Raw genomic sequence first — 18414 nt, forward strand, 5'->3', positions numbered from 1 at the left:
AGATACTCGGGTTAACAAGCCCCATGCACTCACTTATGGAAGTTGAACACACTGTTAACAACATATTATCATGTTTATAATAAGGATAAAAGTTTATTTTACAATAAAAATGGTATAATAACCCCCAATTTATTTTTTTGTCGCTAAAAATGTTGGTGTTCGTTCAAACAGCTCAGTTTGAATGAAACAGTTCAGATTCAATAAAACATAAAAACAACCAAACCATGAAGATAAAATCAATTATAAGCCATCAAATCCCTTGAAAGCTTATTCCGGTATTCAATACGATCACCTTTATTGAATGCTGAGTAGGTCTTGTACCCATTGAGAGCCGCAATATCGATCATGTCGTACAAGACCCGAATGTTCCATCTGTATGTCTTGCGTCTGCAGCTGTAATACCTGACCATCTGATCGGCGGTATCAACCCCACCCATCTTGTGGTTGTAATCAATGATGGGCTGGGGCTTGTGGACAACTTGTTGCTTGCCCCCACTATAGACGGTGGTCTCCACTGCGACAATATCATCCTTGTCGTGGCAAGTGGTAAGCAGCAACACCAACTTTTTCTTTTCGTTGTAGTAGGAGACAAGTTTGCTCTTGCCCTTCGAGAAGAAAATGGTGGTGTCGCTGCTTCTCTTCTTCACATCCTTGGCTTCAGCAGGCACTTCTTTCCTGTTCATCCTCATGGTGCCCAGAAGTTGACAACCAAAGGCAGCAAGGTAGTGCGACAACTTCAACGTACAGAAAAAGTTGTCGCACACCACGGTCGTCTTGAATCTGCGACACAGCATGGGGAGTACCATGTCACGGGTTACTCTGAAACCTTGGTTTTCTTCTCTCCCCCCACATTTACCACAATACATCTGAAGGTTTAACGCCATACCAGTTTCACTGTCAGCAGACATCTAAAAGTTATTTTTAAAACATAACATAAAACATATACAAAACAACAAAAAGTCACTTAAAACATTCAAATATAAAATTCAAACGATAATAGAAACAAGTTGTCATTTTTGCTTCATAACTAAAACACATTATATAAAAATAGAACAAACTCGGAATTTGATCCCGTAGCGGCCAGGTTTTGACTTGATGAACACCTTGGCCCACATCTTGCCTTTGAATGAGCAGAGATGCTTGTCGACCGAAACAAAATTGCTAGGTGTGTAGTATTTCTGGTTAACGAGGTTAGAGATGAACTTGTCCAAGATCACTCAAATTGAAGCGAATCTGTCACTTTCGTTTGGGGTGGGTGCTGGGGTAACTAGATAGTTTTCCTTGAGATCGATCCCCCTCTTCACCCTGACGCTTTTCTTCAGCTGCTTTTTGGAGAGTATTCGGAATTTCTCGTCATCAAATTCCAGACTGTTGAGATACTCTCTGTTTTCGTCTTCTTCTTCATCGTCGCCTTCTTCACTTGCAGCACCTTCGACACAATTGGCATCTTCATCATCTTTGTTTTTGTCATCCGGGGGAGGCTGTGGCACTTCGACTGCTCCTGGAGCATCAACATCGTATGTCTCAATGTTGGCAGTAATGAACTTGAACATGTTCCTCGACATGGCTGTTCTATAAATAGCTTTTCCATCTTCCATGGACCAAAGCTCTTCAATGGGGTTTTTGGTGTCGTGGTGGGCTCCCATGTAAATCAATATCCCTACAAACCTGTAAATGTGTTTGGGCAAAAGCTTATCCTTTATTTTGTGTTTCTTCGCTATTTTTTTGTTTGAAAAAGTCAATATGTTATAGAAAGTTTCTTCGCTCAAAAACAACTGAAAACACTCAACTTCAGTCAAAACTTCCACCGCGGGATCGAACTTGCTTGTTCTTTCTGCACTAACTACCTTCTTCCTTGTCTTTCTCTGGGGTGCGGGTCCTTCAACAAGCCAACCGTAGTCGCTTACGATAGCTTTCTCGGCCATTGGATTTTCCAATTGGATTAAAAAAGTTTCGATAAAATCAATAATCAATAATTATAATTATAATAATTGATTTGAAAAACAGTTCATTGTTTTCCAAAAAGGGAGTAACTTGTACTTATAATTTTAGTAAGGGTAAAATAACCACAATAAAGTTATGCACAATGCAACTTTTGCCATCACTAACAAAATCTATTGTCTGAATTTTTATTGTTTTTCAAAAAATCCATGTTTTCGCTTCTTGCTTTTGACTGAAACAACGGGAGAGTGGAAATATAAAAACACACACAAAGCTCAAAACCCCACATTACCAAGTTTCCTGTCCAAAATATTAAATATAGCACAAAAACTAACCCAAAAAGTCCAGAATTACAAGTTTTGTTGCCCATGGATTTTTAGTTTTAAAAATCACTGTTTTGAGCAAGAAAACCAAGACGACTTGTCATAATTTTATGAACTTATTGCTCGTTTTTTACACTTTTTTGTTGTAATGTCCCGATAAAATGTAACATCATGTCGGTAAATAAACACAATAAAAGAAAAGAAAACCAAATAAAATTATATTTTTAGATGTGTTTTGAAACTGGAATAATCATTTTATACTGCTTGAATTGTTTGTCATATTTTGCTTCAGAAGAGCACCCAGTCTTGTTTATTGAATCCACCAAGGAACCCAAAGTCTGACAAAAAAAAGATGAAACAAATCATGTTCTAGACCTTCATTACACCAGCTATATATGTTACTATCCAAGCCGTCCTTTCATTGTAAACATCAGGTAGAACAACAGTTTGTTTATTACTATTGTTACTGGTGTCTCACACACAGTCCCAATCCATGAAGGTTACTCCACACAAGCCATCCTCAGAATTGATCTCGCTGGTACTGATTTGACCGACTACTTGATGAATATCTTGACTGAAAGAGGCTACCCATTCACCACAAACGCCTAAAGAGAAATCAAGGAAAAGCTCTGCTACATCTCTCTTGAATTTAACGAGGAAATGCAAAAGGCTAGCTTACCACTACTTAAAATGGAACCTCAACTAAAACTTATTTGAAAGAAAAACATGCCAAATTCTCAACAGTTGTTAGGTTGATAGTAATGATTGTGGGGGTGCTGGTTATGTCCGTACAAAGGTAAAATCGTGTGTTCTCGTTGCTAATCAAACTACGGTTCTATTTATTCATTAACTATATTATTTGTTATTTTTCTAGTTGTATTCTAATTGTTTTGATAATAAAACTATCTGAATTTATTTTGAAAATTATAAATTTACTATATTTTTATTATGAAATATAGTATAATATCGTTGATTCAACATCGCAAAACTATTGGTTTTGTACCATCTTATTTTTCAATTGATATTTTCTGTGTAAAAATGGTGTTTTTGTTGATTTCATTACCATCAAGCACACTTGTTTAATTGTTATCAATGCGTTAGTTAAATAATCAGTATAGATTATGGCCAACAACGGGTTCTTTACAAAATAAATCATCGCAATTGATTCTCCATCTATTTTTGGCATGAGTGGAACTTATTTTGTATCTTGATATAGGCTTTGTTGTTTTGTTCTTAATTTGGCCAAAGTGTTTTTTATTGGTTATTTTCTCCCAATTAGTTACATTGAATTGAGCTGTGAGTAACTGACTTTTATTTTAACTTGAATTGTTGATACAGTTAGTTTCATTTTGTTTAATAATTTTTTCAAAATTATAATGTTTTGTTTCAAAATAATGATAAAAATGTACCTTTAATCAACACTGTTTCAAAACAATAATTTATTGTTTCAAAAGAAAAACAATTGTTTCAAATTAATGAATAATTGTTTCATTAAATGATTTATTTTACATTAATTATGACTAATTGTTGAAAAAACTTGTTTTTTTGTTTCAAATTTTTAATTATTTGTTTCAAAACTGTGTTTGAATTCTCAAAACAATAAACACAAAAAATTAAAAACCAGTTAAAGATCTTCCATTGCAAAAACTTTCACAGAAACAATATTAATAAAATTCATTACAATTCGTCTTATTTCAATTGGACTAATTTCATCAAAACACTTTGAGATGTTTTCAATCATATCTGCTATAGTCACATTATTCAATTTTCCAACTCGGACTTTCCATATTCCAAATACGTTTTCTATAGGGTTGCACTCTGGTGAGTAAGGCGCATTGAACAACACTTTGCACCCTCTGTCTTCTGCAAGTTGAACAATGTCATCTTTGTGGACTGAAGCATTGTCCATGACAAATACAATCCTGCTTCCATCCGTTGTGAATGCCTCAATGAGGAATTTAAAAAATTTAATAAATATTTCCCCATTAATAGTTTGGTTAAATAAAGTACAATATTTTGAACCGGTATCACTTATAGCACAGACGCACGATAAATTAAATGTCGACAATGGTTGTTCACGAAAATGTTTTTTCCTCTAACACCCCAATTTCTGGATCTGACATTGCCAACCTTCCAGTGACTCTCGTCGACAAAAACAACTTGATAACCCGAAGAAATAAATTGATCAAGTTCTCTTCTTTTTTGTACTCGTAGTAATTTGTTTTCCTGTGTGTTCGCTCTGGGACCTCTTATTGTGCACTCGGTAAAACTTAAAGGTGGAAGTTCGGCTACTTTCATTATGTCTGGGTCTTTGATATATCGACTTATTGTTGAAATCGACACTACTTTTATATTAGTTCTTATTTCATTCAAAACACTATCTGCCAAATGTTTTTTGGTTTCTCTTAGTGTTTTATTATCTATTGTTAATTTATTGGCTATTTCGGTGAGTAACTCAGGAGAATATTTTGGTTTTCTTCCCACTTTTTGAGTTTGCGTAATATCAATACCACCTTTCAGATACTTCAAATACCGTTTGACCATTTGTTCATTCATTTTGCTTTTTTCTTGATAATATCGCCAATCTTTGATTTCTCCGTGTTCACAGTATTCATTATAAAGTCTGTTTTTCTGGGACTGGGTCGCTTTAACATAGATTCTTTTTTGTTCTGTTTGTTTTGTTGTAATTTGTGTGTCTCCAAATGGTTGTGTTTCAGTGTTCCGCAAACTACTTGATCTTGAAATTTCATCTGTAGTTCTCAATTGTGCAAGTGGTACTTCATCAAGAACTGGTTGTTGATGAGGATCTTCTTGATTCAAAAATGATTGGACATTGTCTCTATGAATAAACTGAAAAGTGTTAACTGCCATTGAAAATATAGATTTAAATGGTGTTTAAATATATACATTTTTTATTTTCCCAGTTAGTTATTGTCAAAATGTGTTTGTTTTCATTGTTTGTTTGTGTTTATTGTTTTGAGAATTCAAACACAGTTTTGAAACAAATAATTAAAAATTTGAAACAAAAAAACAAGTTTTTTCAACAATTAGTCATAATTAATGTAAAATAAATCATTTAATGAAACAATTATTCATTAATTTGAAACAATTGTTTTTCTTTTGAAACAATAAATTATTGTTTTGAAACAGTGTTGATTAAAGGTACATTTTTATCATTATTTTGAAACAAAACATTATAATTTTGAAAAAATTATTAAACAAAATGAAACTAACTGTAGCTTTTTAAAATTATTTTAAAATTATAAATTATAAAACGTTTTTCCCCTTTAATTTTTTATAAATTATTATTAATTTTTGTTTTAAAAGTTTTTAAAAATGAATGTTCATTTATTCCTTTACAACTGTTTAGTTTGAGTTTTGAAATGATCTTAAGAAATATGAATAATACAAAGAATTGAATTTGAGTTGAACTATTCTATTTAAATAACTTTGAATGTACTGGAACTGCTTGAAAAGTCGGACACTACCTTTCATCTTTTTGGAAACTTCGCATATTTTTTTTCAAAATTTATTTTTCAAAAAAAAGAAAAAAGTATTTTTAGTCAGTCGTCTAAGGGTTAATTAAATCTAGACGTTAATAATAAAGTATATATGTAACTGTTTCCATTTAATCGATAGCTCCCATTTTGGATTAAATAATTATATTTTAAAACATCTGGAAAACATCCTAATTTATTTATATTTTGTTATCTATTTATTTTTATTAATTATGACCACCATATTTTAAAGACAATTAATTGTCAAACAGACAAAAAACTATAATAATAAAATATTTTAAACAATTTTGTATTTGTTAAAAAGCTTAACTTTAAGAAGAGAAATCTAAATATTTTATATCAAGATTGGATATTTATAAATAAATCACTTTTTTATGAATAAAAAACAAAAAACAAAAAAAACAAAATGGAAAAATAAGAAACCGAGGAGTCAGATGGTTTTGATAGTGACAACGTTTCAAAGGACAAAGGTTATGTAGAAAATTATCAGGATGAAATCAACAATTTTGGATGACTTTTATACATATACTTTGTTTTCAATTACCATCGTTTTTCATTTGAACATTTTGATACAACCAAGACTTTCTCAAACAGAGCAAACAAATTTAATAAAATATATGGGTTTTGACATTACCATGGAATGTCTAGAAAACAAGTACATCAAAACCATTAGAAGAAAAATCTGAATATTGTCACGACTGCAAATAAAACAACTACTTGTTGCGACATTGGCAACGCAAATCATGTAGTGATTGCAATCGCGTTTGATGTGGTGGATGGTTCAAAATGAATGCTTGAATTTATTGTTATACATTTTGTTTTTTTTGTTTACAAAAAGATCTGGATAAAAAATATCAAGTTTTCCCTTTCCAGCGAAAAAAATCAACAAAAACGAGTGACTTCCTAAGGTTAAAATTGCTTAAGTGGCTGATTAGACCTCCTTTCTTCGTTTTACACAATTAAAATCTACTTATCAAAAAGTCCATTGACTTATTCATCATTAATTTTGGCAATTTTTAAGTGTTCTAAACAAAAGATTAATGGTTAAATAAGACTTTTTCTTCTTGTGAATTCTTGTTTTAAGAATTGCTTTCAAATGAATGCTGAATGGTGACTATTAACTAAATTGGTTGTCATTTCTTCTCAATTTTTTAAATGTTTTAATTTGAAAGTAATTTTTGAGCATCAACTTACAATATAGTGAACATGTTTATCATCTGTTTGTTAATCAATAGTTGCAATGATTTGTGTTTATTATAATCGGTTTTTTCAATTTCATAAATTGAAGAATTATAAACTTTTAAGTTTGTGCTAATTCACAAAGAGTTAAAATAAGTCCGAAGTGTTTAATTTTCAACCACTTGACATACCAACTCAGTTCTTTTTTTGGTCTTCCTCTTTTATTCAGAAAAGTTGCAAATACTTAAGGGATTAATGAGGATTGTTAATTTTTCTGGGGATGGTAAATATCTTACACATAATTTCTTTCAATTTAGATTTTTTTGCCTAAGATCAAAAAGGTATATTTTGAAACAAGTGATTTTCTTTAAAAATGCTATTTATGGATTTTTTGAAAGATGATTCTTAAAGATGATTTTTACAAAAAAAATAATCTATTTCTATTTTTTGATTTACCACTTGACTAACCTTGGTTTATATGAAAACATTTGACAGACATTTAAATTATTGAAAAAGTCGATTTTTTTATCGAAAACACAAAACAAATTAATCTAACAATTTTTAATCTTTTTTTACAAAAAATACAATTTATAATAAACCAATTCATGATATTTCAAACAATAAAAATTGATAGCAAATAACGTATTAATAACGTATACTTCATGCGATGACAATTTATGTATTTGCGCAAATTCAAAAATAGAGGTTTTGGAGATCGATAAAACAACGATTGATAAATAAACAAATTTTTAAAATAAAATCATTTTTGTTTTAAACGGTTTTATTTATTTTTCAAAACATATATACACAAGAAATATATGTTTATATTATTTTTTTATAATACAATATTAATTCTCAATAGAAATGTGTTCAATTTATTAATCAATTTTATATATTATTTGGCGTTTTTGTTGTGTTTTGACGATTTTTGATATAATCAATTAACAAAACTCACTTTATAAAAATTCTTTCATAATTTTATTTATAGAATTTTAAATCAATAATGGCAGTGCTATAAATATCTCTGAGGATGGTAAGTCATGTAACAAACAGTCATTATCAACACAGACTTAAAAACCTAAGAAGTGAAATGACGTGTTCCCATATTCAAAAATAGTAACTTACTCAATATACATTTCAGACAGATGTAAAAGTGTAAACTTTCTATTTCTGTCATCCTCAGAAAATAATTGCCATCCTCAGAACTGTAAATTTGTTTAAAACACAAGTTAATATCAAAATGAAACATTCTTTTTAAAATATACACAATATGATTAACTTTGTTATTATAATAAATTTGAATAATTGCATAAATTACAAAATTATTTATAAATTTGTTATTTTAAAATCACATTTTTAGAAAATCAGTGTTTTCGACTTTTTCAATTTTCATTTCGATTAAAAACAATTATCATTTTAAACATAAATTTCAATTATTTTGTTATTAAGACAGATTCGTAAATAATATCAATAAGTATATAATCATAATATGAACAAGATAAAAACACACTTTGTTATTTCCCATCTCAAGTTGGCGAGATATAATTATTGTTTTTGTTTACTGATTATTGTGGCGATTTTTTTGATTGTATTTATTTTTTTGGCATTTATGACTAATTATTACCATTGTTTAAAATTGAAACTTTGACTCGAAATATACAGTGTAAATTATAACTTGATTTATGAGAGTGGGCCTTATGGGGAACTGAACATTATGAATTTGATTTTTGTATCCTCAGAAAAATATTTATTAATAAGGATAGCTTTAATCCTGAAGATACACCTTATCCTCAAGAAACCCTTTAGTTTGAAAATATATGTTTACACACTCAAAAGGTTTACATGTCTTATATTTTAATTTGTTTTTACAATAAACATGTAAAGTATATCAGTGAATTATTTTATATTAATTTTTATAATACAATCATAAAAAGTAACTGTATTATCATGTTATTATTTTACTATTCAAATACAATTGTGGTGTCATTTTTATAATTGTATTATTTATGTTTGTAGTTAGACATAATAAATTAAAAAAATAATACAAATTGGATAATATTGTTTACATGTTCTTATCGACAGTGAGTTATTGGTAAATTATAGTTTAAATGTAATTACACAATGATAATAGTCACACTTGTTTTAAATATAAAAGATATATTCAATTATCAAAAATGTGTCAAAAACAATTATAATCTTTGGTTAATGTTTACATCAACAATTCCATTTAAACATGATTGTTAATTATTATATTATCATTCTGTGTTTTGTCATATTGATAACCATGTGTGTGATTATCAAAAAATACATTTTTAATATGAAATACACTTGTTTAAATATGAATATTTTTTTTAAAAAATACAATTATTTTTTTGTTTACCAAATAATTTTTTGTAATCACTTTTTTTAACATAAAAAATAATTAATTGATTATTTTTTATATTTATAATTATCTGACACGCATTTCAAACCTTTTTTTACAAGTTCTTAATTATTTTACGTATGTTTTTGACTTCAAATAAATATTGTCAGCCCAAGCATTTTGAAGGATATTCAATGTATATTTGTTGGAAATTTAAAAAAATATATATTATTTACCTTAATATTTAAAAAAATCACAAAATAATATTATCCAGATACCCGAAAAAATAATTGTCAAATCAAAAACAACCTACAGAACAATTCTAATTTATAATTTAATAAATAAAATAAAATTGTTATAGTCACCAGCAGGCGTCTCCATTTTTTGCTTTTCAGTATTTAGAGATTATACTGGTATTTTTTGTTTAATTTTGGCAAAAAATAATAGTAAATGAATAAACCGGTTTTTGGTATCATTTGGTTAAATTAAATCACGGTTGAAAAAAAATTAATTAGGCATGAATGAATTTTGGTAAACAAAACAAAAAAACAAAAATGTTATTAAGATTAAAAAAATAAATATTTTTTGCCATTAAATCTAATTATTTTTAAAAACTACCAAAATATATACACATTTTTTTACAAAAACGATTTAAATATATATTTCGACATTTAAATACAATTGGTATTGGTAAAAACATTTTTTACTTAACCCCAAAATAGTTAAAAAAAACCAATTAATATTATTATAAAAATTTATATCATCAATCTTTATTTCTAGCTCATCACATATCATATTTATATACATGTGTGATTTATATACACATAGTATTTTTATAAATTTTCGTTTTTTTTTCAATTGGAAGCCATATCTATCTGTTTTTAAATGATGTGTTGTGTCAGAATGTCCAAATAATTAAGATAAGTCCCAAGTTAAGTGTTTAAACTAATACTCCTGTTTTTATAGATATTTTAAATTGTAATATAAAAACCAAAATGATAATTTGGGAAAAATCATTTTTTGGACACTCTGGTTGTGTGTTTCTCATTTTTGTTTATTTCAACTTTTGTCATTTTTAAAAACACAAAATTTTCGTTACATTCAATTCATATTCTTATTGTATCATATTTTAGAATTCATTACTTTGAATTGTACTATATATTAAATTTACTAATTCATATTGTTGGATTGATGTTAGAATAATCTTAAATAAGTTTGTATTTAACACAACTCATATAATGAGAATATATAAATGTTGTCATTTTGCATATTATTCGTTTAAATTTTTAAACATTACCACTTTTTTAACAAAATACAATTTTTAAAATTTGTTGATTTCAATATTCACAACATAATTCATGTATTACTAAACAATGATACAGATGTGGGTATGTATTATTGTTTGACAAATTGTGCTTTTTTATCTATTTCAAAATGTTAACTCTTTATTCTTTGTTTCATGTCCAACTGTTTTAATTTATGCGTCGTTCAATTCATATTTTAATGAATAATTTTTTGAGACAAATAGTAGAACTAAATAATAAACAATCTGCTTTTGTATTGTTATAAAATACACAAATAAACTACTCAAATACTTTTGTTTAAAACATGTGTTGTTGTTAAACTTTAATCATATTTTACGAAAAACAAATTATAAATGTATTGTTATCACTGGTGTATTTGGATGAAGGTGTTAATTTTTATAAATATAAAAATTGTGTTATGTTTAGTTAAACGTATCAACTTGTTACATTCAACTCAACAATTTGAATCAAAGAAATACAATTAAAATACATTTACACTAAAACCATTTTGTTCAAACAAATAAGTTTTATGAACACCTAACATAATTGGAATCGAAATAATAACGAAGTTGAAATTGAATAATAAAGATTAAGATAACTATTGCTATTTTCAAATATGTTGTTTTTGTTCGTTTATGTGTTATAATAAGTTATCATTGCAACAATTTGCAGAAAAAACACCTTAAGTTTAAAGTAGTTAATTTAATGTAAACAATATTTTACATTCTAAATTCATTAAAAGTTTAATCTTATAATTTCTCCATTATTTTTAGCTTATTTCAATTTTTTCGCTTTCAAATTCCAAATCTGAAATTTCGATTTCCATATTTTTTAAAGATTTATTGTGAATAAGAAGCATCATCTTTTCAACCGAACTTTCATTCATTCTTGGCCGGAAATACATTTTTAAACGGCTAAAAGCCGATTCACATCAAGTAGAAGAAAAGTTCATTGAAAGACATAAAAATAAAACTTCTTGTAAAAGTGGATATTCCGAAGTTATAAACATTCTATAATCATAAATCGAGATGTTTTTGATCTTCATCCTTTTTATCCAATATCGACTGCCTAATAGTTTTAATATCATTGTTTTCTTTAAAAAGATTTACTTCACCTTCGAACCTTTTCATCCAATTCTGCTCTCCATATTTGTCTGTTATGAAATCGTCAAATACGTTCCAGCAGTAGAGGTCAGTATCAACCATAAATTCATTTCGCAGTGCTAAACTTTTTTCCTCAACTTTACGACGTTTGAACTCATTTTGTGTGAAAATGTGTTTGCAAATTACTGTTCCACATATCGACCCAAACCTCAATTTTAAATTTATAAAAATGCATTCGAATATTGACTTCAACTTTTTGAAATTTTCTTCTGTGTAACCTGGAGCATTTTCAGTGAATAGGTGAAATGAGAGAGACAGAAAAGAAGAAAATACACGCCTTTCAAGTTCTTCATTCATTTTAATCAAATCGTCATTCAATTCTCTGATTTTGAACAGTTCTCTTGGAAGAAAACGCTTTTTGTATTGTAAACGCGTCAGTGTTTGTTTGAACAGACACAACACGTCGCGAATTACCCCTACAATAAAAATGAAATCCGATGACTCTAAAATCTGTAAACACTCATCAATTGAGTATCCTGGTATGTATTCGATACATTCATCGTCAATATGTTTCTGCATCTTTTTGGTATTATTACTTAGGTCCTCTTTTTCTTTTACAATGATTTTTTTCTTTTTTTCTAAATCCTTTTTAAGTTTTTGTTCTTGTTTCTGTTGAAGGTATTTTATAATTTCCACTCTCAATTTATACACCGAAGCTAAAGATGCCCATGTTGATACCCACCGAGTTGCACAATAACCTTTGACTCCCTCTGAACTATATTTTAAAAAATCCTCTTTATTTTCAAGTTTATTCACGATAGAAAGACAAAATTTGATCGATTTGGAAACTGCCCAATGTTCGCACGTATTTTTGATAATAATATTTAATTTGTGGCAACTGCAGTGAACTCTGTTATATTTGACACCAAGAGTTTTCATATTAACAAAAACACCCGCGAACCCATTCACACCCACTACATTTGCACCACCATCAGTTGTTACGTTTCTAATTTTTTGTATTTCTATTCCAATTTTTTCGAGTCTTTTTATAACTTCTTCGAATATATTTTGACCGGTTGACTTTTTTTCAAGTATAAATGCTGAAACCAAATATTCAAAAACTTCAAAATAAGCGGTAACAAACCTCATAATCACCAAATAGTACTTTTTCTTGGAAACTTTGCTTTCATCGAGCTGTAACCCAATATAAACAGACTTTTTTGAAAGTGCGGCCCGATTATTGTTAATGTTTTCAGTTGTTGTTTGGTTTCTTTTCAGAGTAGAATAACTTGAGTGTAGATGGTTGTCAAAAAGTTCTCCATTTTTGTTGCTCAAATCTCTAAACTTTTTGCATAACTCGATAATTTCGTTTCCTTTTGTTAGGGGAATATGATTTTCGCTCATTATTGTTGTCATTTGCGTTGTAAATTTTTTACAATCTTTGACAATTTCCTTCAATTTTTCTTTTTTTATTAACACATTCAAGACTGTCTTTTTATTATAAGAGTCTCTACCTTTTTCATAAGCCACTGAAATTCTTGAGAGAGTTTCTTTGTTGATTGTTGAATGATATTCTTCAAAATGCGAAGATGCAAAGTTGTTTGTAATCACTTTATTACAAATTAAACAGGTAAAAATTGTGTAACCTTTAAGTACAAGAAACCTTTCTTTAGTCCATTTTTCTTCTTTTACTGGGAATTGTACAAGGTGCTTTTGAACGAAACATAAATTTGTTTGAATTTATTAAATTTTAAATTGATACATTGATTTTAAACAATTCAGTATTTGGTTAATTTTGGTTAAAATATTTATTTTTTTTTCAAAAAAAACACAAAAATTACAATTGCCGATTTTATTTTAGTTTCGAAAATTTTAACAATAAATCATCAAAATTATTAATTTTTTAAATTTTTGTTTTTATGTTCATTTTTGAAGAATTTGAAGAAAAAATAACTTATAATAACTTATTTTATTATTTGATATAATTATGTTTTTAAAAACAAAAAAATACTATTAAAAAATGGTTTTGGATATATATTAAAATGGTAAATAATTGATAACGTGAGTATTTTCGAGTAAAAAATGGAGACGCCTGGTCACCCGCTTAAAGCAATAAAAACAAGACAAATGGTCTAAAAAACTATAATTTATTTTTTATACTATAATTGTAAAAAAAACAGTAAAAATAACACAAATAACATTAAAAAAGAAAAAACAAAAAAATCACATTGAATCAATTTTTTTCAAAGCTTTTTAATTGGTTTAAAAGACGACGTCAATCTTAAAACGGGGGCATTTTCCTTATCTTCTTTTAATTTTTTAATGCTCTTTTTTCTTCCCTTTCTTTTTTAATTCAATTTGGAAAAGGAGTAATCCTGTTGTTCTTTTCTTTTGAGGCAACGGAAATCGCTTTGGAATAAATTGTTGAAAAAATTCTCTGTATTGGGGTGTTTCTTTAAATTTACAATGTTCAATAAATACACGGCAATTTGGGGTGTTTTGTCAATCCAGTTGATTACAACAGCTTGTTAAAAGCAATAATATAAAAAATAGGTGTTGTAACCACAAAAAATCCATTAACATGATCAACTCTTTAAGTCTGTTTCCGAGTTCAATATTGTGAAAATGTTTTTTCTTTCCAAAACAAATTACCATCCATTTCTTCCTTCTCGACTTCTTCTTGAAAAAGCAAATTTACAAAACTGTTTTTCACTTTAAAAGTAGACATTCTTCTTTTAAGCCTACCAAATATCCCCAAATCAACAACTTAAAGGAAACGAGAAGCATACTGAGTTAAGCCTACAAAGGTTATGTTATTTTCAGCGAGCAACACAATGAATCTGATACATCCAAAGAATCGGTTGAATTGTCGAAAACTATCGCAATAGCAGGTTTGGTCTTTTTGGTATTGTCCAAATAAATGCACGTGTACGGCATTTTCCATTAAAAATGATTTTCAGTTAACCTTTAATCTATTTTTGACAATGTATTATAATTAAGTAAAATTTTAGTTTATTTTGAAATACTTGCAATACAAAGAAATAAATGTCAAATTGAAACACTATATAAAATCATAATTTCAAAAAACAATAATATGGTTTCTTTAGACCGTTTGTCGGAAATTTATACCTTTTAGCGGGTGACTATAAATCAATAAAAACAAATCAATACAACCAAAAATTAAAAAAAATTAAAAATTTACCACAGTCAATAAACGAAGTTTCAACAATACCACATAGATTTTTCAATGATTATTTCCATTATAAATCATTTAATATTTATTAAATGATTTATAAAATATGTACACGCTACATATATATAAACAGCATATATATATATGCTGCTGTTTGTTTTTTCATCGGATATTGTTTGAATATATCCCTTACTGTAATGGTATCAAGCTTTGTTACTCTTGTTCATAAATTGCAACCATTTCCTTGATATCACGAGACACTATAACACGTTGGTTGAATAAATTATTTGATTTTATAATTGCAAAGACTGTGTCAGAAGACTTAAAACGAGTCAACTTGGATAGTAACCAAGTAATCGAAAATTAAAAAAAGTTTTCCAATTATAATAAATCCCATATTGTACATCATTCAACTTTTATGAAATAGGTTTCAATAATTAAGCAGACAATAAAAATAAAAATTGGTAAATTCCTGGTAATATCTCATCCGAAACAATTAATGTTGGTTTTGCAAGATAAAAAAGTCGTTGTACTATGCTTACATGTATTTAATACAATGAAAAAAATCGCTTTTCTAATATTTTTTTTTTCAAAATACATTTATAAGTGTAGAATTGTTAATAAAATACCCATATGTTACATTCTCTTCGTCAGAAACTGGGTTTATTAATAAATCCATTTTAAAAACTGGCTTGTTGAATATTTTATACCTAATGTTCACGTTATTAAAACCATCAATAGTATTCCTCATAATACATATACCTTTTATTAATGGACCAATTCTCCGGCCATGTCAACAATGAAATTTATAATATTCTGGATGTTAATTATATTAAAAAATGTTGCTATATTAGCCATAGTTCACGTTGTGTTCAACCTTTGGACTTTGCGTTTTTCAGAGCATAAAAACAATTTCAACTTCTTGTGATATATTTCAAACAAAAATACTATTTTGTTATGAAAAACAACAACTTGTTTCTTAGCATAGTTGTTTTAAAACCAGTCCGAAACCGTATAACATTTAACTCGAATATTCGTTGATTAAAGCATCATAAGCAACGTATTTCATAGTTGAATAAATATTAAAATCCAGTCAGACGGCGAGTGATGCTATACATGGATTAAATGATCGAGTTGCAACAAAAGAATGTACATTCAAAAGCATTGAAAAACATTTGACCTATTTTGAACACAATGCCACACCATATTATATCTAAGCGTCATTTCATCGGTGAGGTTTGGTTATACATTTTTTGAATAAAGTGGGGATATTTATTGATATAATGAGTGCTTCTTTGGTTGAAGGCTATAAATATTTTATTTTGAATGTACTCGATGATGAGAGTGTTAAAAAACTAAATGCACCCGTAAATGAAGTGTGTAGGATGTCTATATATTCTTTTTCAAGTGTATTCAATGATACATTTTTCTTGTTTCTAATCAAACAACATTTGATACATTTAGGAAACAAAGGTATTGATGCACAAGCTGTAACTGCAACTTTAGATTTTTTTTAAAATATAATTGAATAAAAATAACACGTGTATTTCCAATAAAAGACATACCACCACCTGAAATAACAACAGGAAACATAAAGAAATGTAAAAATAAAGTGGAGTCGGCTTTTATTAAGCACAAACCCACCAAAGAAAAATCAAAAACAAGTCACTTAAAACGTATAAAAATATGAGAAAAAACAAAGATAGATACAAAGAACTGAGAAAAATAAAACAATTGAAAATGAAACAAACACCACAACAATTTGCCAATAAAGGTTTCATAGCTTTTTCTAAATAAAAAATGAAATTTTTAAGCTTCTTTTTTTTAATTTAATAGTAATATTTATAGTAAATTATAGTTTGCTATTTTTTGTCTTGATTTTTTAAGGGTTTTTTTGTCATATTTTAATAGTTTTTAACAATTATTTTTATAGTTTGCTGTTTTTTTTTTCTGTGTTGGTCGGTTTTTCAGGCATCTGTAAACGGATTTAATCAACTTTTTTCTGATATAAAAATATTTTTATTAAAAACATCAGATGATTTTTTTCAAAAAATACTATATCTAATAATATAATTTTAATAATTTATTTTTCTTCTCCTGAACATATAAAAAATCAGATAATTATTAAATAAAATAACCCGATTTATTAAATGAATCAACGTCTATGTTATATTTATTGTATTTATAATGACATAAATAAATGTCTATCTCTTCTGTTTTTAAATGAGAACATTCTTTTGTAAAAAAATCCATCTCATTTTCTATAAAATGTATTAAAAAAGACAAAAAACAAATGCATTTTTCTTTGGTTATCTTATAAATATATTATTTTATAATTAAATTTATATTACAAATTATTAGTAACGAACGTTCATTTCCTGTATTGTATTTATTAAATTAATATTAAACTATTTAAGAAACGATTTGGCTTTTTTCACAACAACAAAAATTTTTAATTTGAAAATAGTATAATTACTATTTTGTGTAAATTATCACAAAACACATTAAAAGACTGACTTGTTCTCTCGACTAAACTTTACTGATCATACATTTTTCCTTAAAATAGAGCACTTAATATAAACCATAATTGTTGTCTCTGACATTTTTCAAATATTAATATATTTGTAATTATTATTTGATTAATCGATACTATAATATACTATATATATATATTATTTAAGTAAATAGGCATTCCCAAACTCGATTTTAATATTAGTATAAAGGAATACAAAAAAAAGCATAATATCCAAAATAAATCCGATTAAATTTTACCAATAACCAATCGTTTTATTTCATTTTAAAAAGTGTATAATTTGAGAACAGACGATCTTCAAATTTCATAATGCCCCCAAGCTCCATTGAGTTACTGACATACCCAGTCACAACCGAAAAGTCCTCCATCGAGTTTGGAGATACAGAAAATATTGAAGTTATCAAAGCAGATATAAAACCAACGTTTACAGTTAAAGTCAAACACATGGTAGAAAGCTCCAAAAGGTTTTCTAATTTTTTACCAGCTGTTGTTGACACCATTCATTTTTTCAGGGAATGTTTTTTAACGATGTATAAGAAGCCATCAAATGGATTCAAGGCCATTTTCACGCACCCTTTACTGTTCTCGATAGTGTTTATGGTCAGTGGTGGATTGTTGAATGGGTTGATGATTCCACTTGCCCAAGAATTTCAGCGTCAGTGGCAAAGACAGCATGCCAACATTGTGCTCCACCAATTTGTTTTGGATGATGTTCTATTTGGGATCTTCCCATTTGTGGATTTGGTTGCGTTTGCTGACAAGTACCTTGGTTTCTTTGTTGTGATGTCTGCTGTCAGATTCTTCATGACACCAGGGCGTCTTGTTGTTCTTCGTCGTTTTACTTTTCTAATGGGTGTGAACTTCTTCCTGCGATCAGTCTGTTTGTATTTCACATTGCTGAGTGACCCATCACAGAACATTTCTGATGTTGATGGAAATCCACTTCTTGAGACGTTCC

The 18414-nt window shown here is 28.0% G+C and overlaps 2 protein-coding genes across 2 annotated transcripts; one reads left to right on the forward strand and one right to left on the reverse strand.

Moving 5' to 3' along the window:
• Window positions 1-236: 236 nt before the first annotated feature.
• On the reverse strand, window positions 237-1925 carry EIN_094410 (hypothetical protein; the record flags this gene model as incomplete). Its single annotated transcript, XM_004253957.1, has 3 exons — window positions 237-908; window positions 1059-1178; window positions 1269-1925. 3 exons carry the CDS (start codon window positions 1923-1925, stop codon window positions 237-239), a joined length of 1449 nt encoding a protein of 482 aa, XP_004254005.1.
• Window positions 1926-17765: 15840 nt separating this feature from the next.
• On the forward strand, window positions 17766-18414 carry EIN_094420 (hypothetical protein; the record flags this gene model as incomplete). The annotated part of the gene is made up of 1 exon (XM_004253958.1): window positions 17766-18414. A coding segment is annotated over one exon (649 nt), but the record flags the coding sequence as incomplete, so codon positions are not given.

This window comes from Entamoeba invadens (genome assembly GCF_000330505.1).
Source record: "Entamoeba invadens IP1 unplaced genomic scaffold scaff_1105074725199, whole genome shotgun sequence".
Lineage (NCBI taxonomy): Eukaryota > Evosea > Mastigamoebida > Endamoebidae > Entamoeba > Entamoeba invadens.